Source organism: Oryctolagus cuniculus, chromosome 2 (genome assembly GCF_964237555.1).
Source record: "Oryctolagus cuniculus chromosome 2, mOryCun1.1, whole genome shotgun sequence".
Lineage (NCBI taxonomy): Eukaryota > Metazoa > Chordata > Mammalia > Lagomorpha > Leporidae > Oryctolagus > Oryctolagus cuniculus.
The window spans coordinates 172,181,833-172,192,094 of NC_091433.1; the positions used below are offsets into that span (position 1 = coordinate 172,181,833).

General features: G+C 49.2%; 1 protein-coding gene across 1 annotated transcript in view; it reads left to right on the top strand.

Moving 5' to 3' along the window:
* Positions 1 to 3,978, top strand: part of LOC100344894 (calpain-13) — a 63,301-nt gene extending 59,323 nt beyond the window's left edge. The window contains exons 22-24 of the mRNA XM_070069722.1: positions 343 to 398; positions 957 to 1,014; positions 3,431 to 3,978. Coding sequence (XP_069925823.1) covers positions 343 to 398; positions 957 to 983 — 83 coding nt within the window. The 3' untranslated portion in view covers positions 984 to 1,014; positions 3,431 to 3,978. The remainder of the gene's footprint in view (positions 1 to 342; positions 399 to 956; positions 1,015 to 3,430) is intronic.
* Positions 3,979 to 10,262: the final 6,284 nt, after the last annotated feature.

The window sequence follows — 10,262 nt, forward strand, 5'->3', positions numbered from 1 at the left end:
GAGGTGCCTCTGCAAACCTAAGCTGTGGGTGGGCACTTGGGCCCCAGCCTTGCTCTCAGCGAGTCCTCAGTGGACAAGGGAGCTCCCCACGCTGCACTCGGGCCAGCATACACAGAGCTGAAGGTGTGGTCACACAGCAGCAAGGGCCAGAGCAGCCCTGGGGGGAGGAGAAGAGTCCCAGCTGCCCCACGTGCAGAGGGAACAGGAGGGAGGAGAGGGCAGGAGCCAGCGGCGTGCTGCAGAGCAGGGCTGCTGCACGTAAGGTCACATGGCCACAGTCTCCACCTGAGCCCTGCCATACTCCCTCCTCGTTCAGCTGACGCCTCTCCTGCTTTGTCCTAGAGACTTTCCGTAACCTCTCCAAGGATAGAACAGGACTGTACCTGACAGAAATGGAGGTGAGCTGTCTCCCCAGCCCCAGGGACGGACCGCAGCCCCTGGGGCCACCTCTGCGGATCGGACTCCTGGGGTAGTTTTCTCCCTGAGGATAAGGGATCATCCATGAGCAGCAGCCAGGCTGCTGGCCCCCGGCCTCCAATTACTGCCTTTATATATTGCCAGCTGCCAGGCTGCTGGAGGACCTTGGCAGAGAGATTTTATTTTTTTTCCAATAGCTTAATAAAGCAGAGGATTGTGTGGGAGTCATAAATCCAAGGGGAAACTCAGGAACAGCCACGGAGCTCACTGTACATTAAACTGACTCCCATTGAATTGTTGAACCTCCCAACTGGCCAGCTGGTCGACCTCCAATGTACCTATCAGTACCTGGCTTCTCAGAGAGGAGCAGAAGATGTATGTGACAGGGGTGCTGAGACCTCCTGCTTGGGTTGAAATTAGCTAGAAAGGGGTGAGGGGACTGGACTGAGATCTCCCAAGGGAGGAGGGTGGCATTCCCTACTCTGGGCTAGGCTAACGAGATGAAGGACTTGGTTGTAACGACAATGCTTATTTCCCAGTGGCTGAACCTGGTCATGTACAATTGAGGTGAGGAGGAGAGAAGACCGCATGGTCCAGGTAAGACATGGTAGTGTTGGAATCCTCTCCTCCTCCTAGGGACCATGGCCCTTCTCCTCCCTCACTGGGAAGGCTGAAACCTTATCTGTGTGAGCCAGTGCTCAGCTGCTCAGGACTCTTGAATTTCAAGGCCAGTGCTGCAGATGTCTGTGTCGTGAAGACCAGGGGGCATTCATGGAAGGAAGCAGCCTGAAAGTAATGAGTGGGGGTTTAGAAGTCTTACCTGAAGCTCCAAAGACAAAGGGGCATCACTTATGCCAGACCAGGCAGGAGAGGCAGTGCAGGTAGAACGGTGTGCAGCAGTAGAGACAGATCATGTGGAGGGGAGCGCCAGGTCTGGTCCCACCTCCACCACTGCCTCACCGTACAGTGGACCGACCACATCCATCTGTACTCGTCTGTGTTCATACCTCTGGTATGAGTGTACTGAAGAAATAGCACACTCTCTCATTTTCTCCACATTGGTTTGTGTGGGATACACCCTACAATTACGTAGTCCACACTGCTCCCCTGCAGTAGTAGAAGCCCCAACAGACTCTTCTAGGCTCCTCTGTGACTGGGGAGCCCAGTAGTGCATGCTCTCCCCTGTTGGACATCTCCAGATGTTGAAGGTTCCTTGTGGGACAACACCTGCTTCCAGAGAACACTCTACCCATGCCTCTAGCTCCACACTCAGGACCACCGTAGAATCACAGACCAGATGTGCCAGGCCTTCAGATACTGAGGATGTCTGCTGCCTCCCCGAAAGCCTTCCTTCCCCAGTTGCCCTGTTGGTTCTCACTTGGGACCTGCTGGTGACCTTACGACTGCAACAGTGTTTCTTTGATGAGTACCCTCTCCACACAGCAGTCCTGCGATCTATAACCTCTGAAACGTGAATGTATTTCTAAACATTTGTTGACCCTCCCAAGCATGTATTTTTTTTTTTAAGATTCATTAACCTATTTGTTAGAGTGACGGGGCGGGGGGACAGAGATGGAAAGAGATCGTCCATCTGTGGGTTCACTCCCCCAATGCCCACAGCAGCCAATGCTGAGCTGGCACACCTTTCCATCTTCCACGCAGATGGTAGGGACCCAAGCACTTGGACCGTGATCCACTGCTTTTCCAGGCACTTTTTCAGGGAGCTGGATTTGGAAGCAGAGCCACCAGGACTCACACCAGCACTCCCGAAGTAATACATGGGCGTCGCAAGCTGTGCCGCTGTGCTGGTCCCCCAGTCATGTGCTTGGAATCTGGAGACAGACACCGTCTCCGTGAGGAGATAATATTTTAGTGTAAACACTTCCTGATAGATTCGTGGTGCTTCCTGTTAGTAAACATCATAGAGATCATGGTTAATTCAAGTGCATTCTATTTTCTTAGATTCCTCTTTTAGTCCTTCTTTGCAACAGGATATTTAACCACCTCTAAGTTTTTGTGCCTATTAAAATCTGCATGATTTGTAGAATCAAGAATGACTCCTCAATTATATCTTTAAGCTAAGTTGGCACACAGGTCCCGAAAGTGTGAACTTTTGCAATGGCTGGACTCTCTCTCATCAGCTTTTTCTCTATATGGGAGGCCAGTTCCCTGTTGATGAATTTTTCCACCTTTTCTGTTTTGAAGGCTGCATAAGGAGGAAGTAGAAGATACAAGCTATGGGTGTTTTGGTCCCCTCCCAGTGCTGCCCCCGGTGCCCTCCTTAATCACCAGGCTCTGGCTCTATCCTATTAAAGCACAGGCTTTCCTTCTGGGCTCATGGTCGCTCAGCAGAATTGGAAGCAGGGGGGTGAGGAACTTCCACCTCCCCATCCACAAGCTCACCTTCACCTGTAACCAGGCCCCCTTGCCTGTGGTGTCAGAGAGCAGGCCCCCCCTCACCATCACCTATAACCAGGCCCCCTTGCCCTGTGGTGTCAGAGAGCAGGCCCCCCTCCTCACCTTCATCTATAACCAGGCCCCCTTGCCCTGTGGTGTCAGAGAGCAGGCCCCCCTCCTCATCTTCATCTATAACCAGGCCCCCTTGCCTGTGGTGTCAGAGAGCAGGCCCCCCTCCTCACCTTCATCTATAACCAGGCCCCCTTGCCTGTGGTGTCAGAGAGCAGGCCCCCCTCCTCACCTTCATCTATAACCAGGCCCCCTTGCCTGTGGTGTCAGAGAGCAGGCCCCCCTCCTCACCTTCATCTATAACCAGGCCAGCTTGCCCTGTGGTGTCAGAGAGCAGGTCCCCCCCTCCCTCTGCCCCTCTCTCTCCCTCTCCCCCTCTCCCTCCCTCTTCCCCTCCTTCTTTCCCCCTCCTCCCCCTTCCTCCCCCCCCCTCACATTTCCACTGGTTATCAGTCTGAGTTTCCTATACCCCCTCATAACCCTGAAATCAATTCTGGCAGCCAGGGTGTAAATTTAAAACTCCAAATGCAATCTTTCCATTTCACAGGTTAAAACCCTTCAATGTCTCCCCGTTGCTTATATGAAAAATCTGGAGTCTTCCGTGTGGACCGCAAGATTGAGCAGCATCTCCCACCTGCCTGCCCGTTGGCCTGCACCTGCGCCCCTCCGCCACACTCCCCTCCCACCACAGGAGTGTGTCTTTATTTCCATCTGTTTTCCATGCTTTGCCCAGCCTCGGGTCCTTGACCCACTCTGCTCTGCTTCACTGAATCATACCATGTAAACATTAATATACTCTTCTTGCCCCACATTAAAAACTATGATGATTGATTTTTAAAAAGATATTATTGCATAACCCCAAATCACAAGTAGTTACTCCTTTGTTCTACTAGAAGTTTTATGGTTTAGCTCTTATCCCTAGGTCTGTGATTTATTTTGAGGTGGCTTTTGTTCATGGTATAAGGCAGGGGTCTGACATCATGGTTTTGCATTCAGATAATCAGCTGTTCCAGCACCACTTGTTGAAAAAAATTATTTTCCCCCATTGTATTGCCTTGGCATTTGTTTAAAAAAATAAATGTGTCCTAATATCTGTCCTTATTCTGGTACACATGCGTTGTTTTCTCTGTTTTTCTAGTAGCTTTCAGATTCGTTTATTTTTCCAGTTTTTTTTTTCTTTTTATAAAAATGTTATTTTTGTTTATTTGAAAAGCAAAGGGAGGATATGAGAGAGAGAGAGAGCAGTAGAAGAACTCCATCCTGGTCTCCCACATGGGCAGCAGAGGCCCTAATACTTTTTTAATCTTTTATTTAATGAATATAAATTTCCAAAGTACGACTCATGGGTTACAATGGCTTCCCCCCCCATACCGTCCCTCCCACCCACAACCCTCCCCTTTCCCACTCCCTCTCCCCTTCCATTCACATCAAGATTCATTTTCGATTATCTTAATATACAGAAGATCAGCTTAGTATACCTTAAGTAAGGATTTCAACAGTTTGCTCCCACACAGTTTATTTTGGCTTTCTGGGTTCCATGCATTCACATACATGTATCATTTCTTAGGATCAACTTCTCACTTACTGCAAAAAAACTGTGTTGGTGGGCTGAGATTTTGATAGAGATCACATTAAATTTATAAAGTAACCTGGGAAACATTGATGGCTTCACACCGTGAAAGTCCTTTGATCCATGAACATGGGATGTTTCTCCACTTTTTTTTTTTTAAAAAGTTCTAGTTTTTGATAATGTTTCTGATTTTCAGTGTAGAATCTTGTACTTCATTCTTGAATTTACTCTCAAGGATTATATTATTTTTATGCTATTATAAATGGAATTTTTCCTTAATTTCATTTCCTGGTTATTCATTGCTAGTGTTTAGAAATAAAATAGATTTTTGTCTATTGATCTGACATCCTGTAACATTACTAAGCTCATTGATTAGTTCAAATATTGTACTGGATTCCTTAGAATTTCATCTATACAAACTCATGTCATCTGTAAATAGATATAATTTTTCATATTTTCCAATTTGAATTCCTTTTACTCTTTCTCTGCCCTTATTATCCTGAGTATGATGTCAACTGAGAGTTTTTCCTAGATAGCATTTATCAGATTCAGGACATTCTCTTCTATTTGTAGTTGGCTGAGTTAACACACTTCAAATTACTGTTTGATGTCTGTATCCCCGGCTAGACTGTGAGCTTATGAGTCCCTTTCTTGTTGATATCTCCTTAGTAAAAAATCAACGTGCCTTCATAGAGAAATTATTCCATAAAACCATTTCCCAAATGACTGAATTAAATCATTTATTCAGCTTTGTATCTTCTTCTGTTTTGTTCTCATCCTAACTCTTACAAATATTATTTTATACCCAAGTCTCCCCAGTATTTTAGCTGTTTCTCTATTTTCTTCCCTCTTGGGGTACTGGGAAGCAGATGGCTAAGATTATCTTGTTACTCTCTGTAACCTGTCAGAATCTCTGTTCTCTGATGAAGACCACTATCTGACCTGTTCAGCCTCATAGTTGTGAGACCTGCTTTGCTGTGCTTGGTGCACATGTAAGCTCTGCTGGTTCACAGTCAGACTCCTTTCTTCCAGGATTTCCATCACTCTCAGGCAGCAACGAGGCTTGCACTGTTGGCCAGCACTCAATGCAAAGAATTCCCTCTCCTCATTTTTGGTTCTCTGTCCAAGAAAATGTCACTGGAACAAACTAAGGCTTGTCTTAGGAGCTAAGGGAGTCGTGTTACTGGGGTTATTGGAACCGTATCACTAGTCTACTTTGCTTCTGGCTCATTCCCTACAAACTAGGAAGAAAGGTCTTTGACCTGCCCTTGGACTCGCTGGGCAAGTTGGGGTATGCGTCCATTGTGAGAAGACTTCTCTCTGGGTCTCATCCTCAACCCATCTTCTCCTCTCTGACTTGTTAGCTTGGGAAATGGGTAGGTGCAACTAGGCTGAACAACCCATCCTCTCCTCCCATTGAATTCCATTGCTTCCTGAACAAAGCACCATTGCCACTTTGAAGGCAATACTGATGTTAAAACATCAAGATCGTAATTTTTAAAATGCTAATACTCAGTGCATTGGTATGTGCTCCTCAGACATTTGAAGCTGTGCTGGTCTGTATTGATTAGAGTCTAGAGGTTTAATGTACTGCCAGTTCCATACTGTTGAGAGGTGGGCTGATGTCATCCACGACCACGGTTACGTACTGTTCATGCAGCAGTGGAGCACCTTACTCCAACAGAATTCATGGTTTAGCAACTTCCCACGACACAGAAATAAAGTCTCTTGAGGAAAGGACCACCTTCTAACCTACATGAAGGTAAAATGTGGGCCACAGTGGCCTTGATCTTGCTGATCACCAACAGTAGATTTTTCTAGAGTGCACCTGCCTCTGTCCCAATACATCCATCTCTCCCACTCTTTGGACCAGAGAAATTCTTTGAGACTCTTGAGTCAAATTTGGGTTGAAGACTGACACCATGGGGCAGACAAGACTGTCAGAAGTTTGAGTCAAACTCTCCTATGCAGGTTGAGTTGAGGGCTGGAGTCTGGATTTTCCATTGGCAATGTGAAAACCCCCAACCCCATTCACAAACACAGAGCTGGTGGTTACAGGCGAGGCCAGGGTGTCCAGCCTTCAGGGGCTGGTGATGCAACAGAAGGGTAACCAACTGAGAGAATGACACTTACACTCTAAGGACGTAAATCAGGAAGGGAACAGCTGGAAACCAGGAAAGTCATGGCCCAACAGAAGAGGCAGGAGAGGAATGTGAGGAGCAGGCTGTTCCGAGGGGTGATATCTGGGAAAATGGAACCAATCATTTATCAGTTTGCTTAATGATAGGAAAAATACTGCTCATGAGGGTTTTGAAATTCTGTTGCAGAGTGTTGAAAGAATTATTAAGATAATGAAAGACTATGCGGGCAAAAAAATGAGGTAATTTTTAACTGTGGAAGAACAAAGAATTATGAAAGAAAGGCAGTGTGATCTTACACTATTTCTTCACTCAGCGAACAGTACATACATAATTGTAACAAAATAAAAATTAATATTGATTTAACAAAAATGTGATACAAGTACATTAGGAGAATGGAGCAAGAAAAGATACAGATAGGAAACTAGGTGAAGAGCACCCTAGCCCCATCTTCCATCATAAAAATCAATAGGCATTGAAAATCGACATGTCAAATATTAGCTGTGTAAGCATTTTATTTAGAAAAAAATGGAGGCAGCACATCAGAAGACAGTTTGGGGAGAGAAATTTAGAGCAGGAATGGGAGAGAGGAGTTCTGTTTTACCTTCATGCCTTGTAATACTATCTGAGTTTTTCAATGATGTACATTAGACCAACATTTTAGGAAGTAATAAGTAAACTAGCAAATAGCCAGAGACAAGATTTTATGACTCAGGAGGGAGGGAGGGAGGGAGAGAGGAAACAAGAGCCAGGGCTGCTGTTGTACACCAGGGACAGGGAAGTCAGCAGATTATAGTTACAGAAAGGTAGCATCTGTATGAGAGACGTCACCTAACCCAGCCCCATGCACCTGAGAAAAGCCATGCCAGGGTGGAAGTCCGCAGGCAGCGCCTTGCAGCCTGGCTCAGGCAGAGGAGCCGTTGTTGTTACAGCTGCCCCTGGCCTGGCCCCTGACCCTGGCCTGGGGTAAGGGAGGAGTGCCTGCTCCCGACTTTCCCTCCATGCTGCTGCTGGCCCTCAAGGTGCATGAATTGCCTGTGGCTTGGGCTCAGGCTGGAGCCAGGGCAGAGCCACTGGGGAGATGTCCTCCAAGGAATCCTGAGGAAGGGGGTGGGGCCATTCCCACTCCCTGGGGGACCTCTGGCGTGGTGGCACCGGTCAGCCTTGCAGTAGGCGTGCAGAAGGCTGTGCTCGCTGTGCTGCGGGATTGTCCAGAGTGGCCTCGGTGGTCCCTCAAAGGAAGGAAGTTTCTCACTCACCCTGTGCCTTCTGCACGGGAATGTCCCTGTCTGTCTCCAGGACGCACCCACAGTGAGCGCTGGAGAAGCTGGCTCCTACTCCAGGGGTGTCCGTGGTCCCCGGTGGCTGTGAGGCCGCTAAACCAGCCCCATAAAGCAGTGACCTTCCAGGGCTGTGGGCCTCGCCTTTGGCCAGGTCCGGCTCTGGCAAGCCCAAGGCCGCCTGGCAGGTCACCTGAGCACTTCGAGACAACAGCCTGGACTCCCTAGACAATGACACAGGAAATAGCCCTCTGTGTGTGAGAAAGGAGGGGAGAAGCTCCAGTCACCCCCCATCAGTTATATCCATTTCTTGGGAGAGCCAGAATGAGCCAGTTTGCCCTTGGGGAGCTGTGGGTGACACATGACTGGGGCCGTTAGCAGATAATCACACTCTCATCAGCAAGTAACACAGCAGTCTTAGCACCCACCCCCTGGTGGACATGTGGTGCACCCTTGCACTGGAAAGGATGCCATCCTGTCATTTGCAACAGCAGAGGTGGACCTGCGGACATCGTGCTGAGTGGAGTGAACCGAGCTCAAAAAGACCGGTACTGCATGATGTCACTCATCTGTGGCAACTAAAAAAGCTGATCTCATAGCAGCTGAGAGTAGAATGGGGGTCAGCAGAGGCTGGGCAGCCAGGGGAGGGGGAGGAGAGGGTGAAGACGGTCAGCGGCACTAAGTTACCGCGAGACAGGGGCAGGAACTGCTGCTGTGCTGTCACACCGTGGGCAACTGTTGCGAACAACAGTGCGTTATGTGGTTCAAAAAGCTAGAAGAAAAGATACTGAATGTTTTTGCAACAAGGAAATGATAAATGTTTGCGACATGAGTTATGCTTTCCCTGATTTAAACATTATACAATGTCTGTATGCACTGAAACATCTGTGATATCCCATAAATATGTATAATTGTTATGTCAATTACCTTTTTTTATTTTAAAAAGAAATCACTCTCCCCAGTGTCTGAATCCTGATTGTTTCACAGCCAAGTGGCTAAACAAGACATGTTTTCCATGGAAGCCTCTCTGTGACAAGAGAGGTCTGAGTGTGGCTCAGCAATACAGCGGGGGAGGGGAAGGCAGCCAGCAAGGCAGGTGGCGCTCGGCCCCCTTCAGCCACGCAGTGGTCAGCAGGCTCTGAAGGTCATGGCCCGGCGGGCAGAAGAGGTTCCTGAGAATGAGCAGGTCAGACCCGACTCGGGAGACTTCGCAATTTTGGAGGTGATTTCTGGAAGCATCTGCCGAGTGGGGGAATCCTTGCAAATGTGTGGGCCAAAAGGGCAGGACCATGGGGACCTTCCTGTGTGCCACTCTCTGAGCAGAGGGCGTCAGGGGGTGTCGCGGGGCGCACAGCCACACCAGGAACAAGGTCAGTGTTCTGAAGTGGATCGTCTGGTGTGCGCACAGCAAGCACGGCCATCCAACCGGCAGCCACTGGGGCGGCAGCCAAGTGTGCATCATCCCATCCTCGCAGAGCCGAGTCCCTCTTGTTTGGCTTTGAAATGGCCAGAGGGTCAGACTCCCAGCAAAGCCTGGACCAGGCCGCTTTGTCTCCCGGTCCCCTGCTTGGCGAGCCAGGATGTGTGACCACGCTCCTTCTGGGGCCTGGGCTACCAGCAGGCAAGAAAGGTCTCAGGTCAGTGGCAAGCGGCCCAGGGATTGGGCCAGGCCCCGTCTGTGCCGGTTGAATCCGCATCTATGGGGCAGAGCAGTTCCCTGCTTCCCAGAGCCTCCCTCGTGAAATGCATCTGGGACTGTCTCCTGTCCAGGGGAGAGCCCAGGCCCCCAGCCCCTGCCACACTGCAGAGCTCTGGGATGGAGTGTGAGAGGTGCAGGGGGCCTAATGTCAGCCAGCCCAGAGGAAAGAGCAAAGTGGAGGGACAGGAGGAAAGGCCAGCAGATGGCGCTAGAGTGGGAGGAGGAAGAAGACAGACACAGACCAGTGGGATGTGGCCTGGAATGACGTTGACAGAAAGGGAGAGATGGAGAACAAAAGATCAAAAGAGAAGGAAGCAGAAGAGCCTCCGTGGGTGCTGCTGGGAGTGTCGGCGACGGCACCCAGGCTGTGAAATCCACGCCCCATGGAAATGTTGACTTGTCCAGCTCCTCTAACCTCAACCCTCTGGGCCTGCAGCTCTCAATTTTATTGTGCACCTGAAATGAAATGATTTAAGACATCCTCAGGGGCCGGTGCTGTGGCGTGATGGATCAAGCTGCTGCCTGCAGCGCTGGCATCCCATAAGGGTGTCAGTTCCTGTCCCAGCTGCTCCGCTTCTGATCCAGCTTCCTGCTAATGACTTGGGAAAAGCTTCAGAGGATGGCCCAAGTATTTGGGCCTCTACCATCCACGTGGGAGACCTGGGTGAAGCTCCTGGCATGTGGCTTTGGGC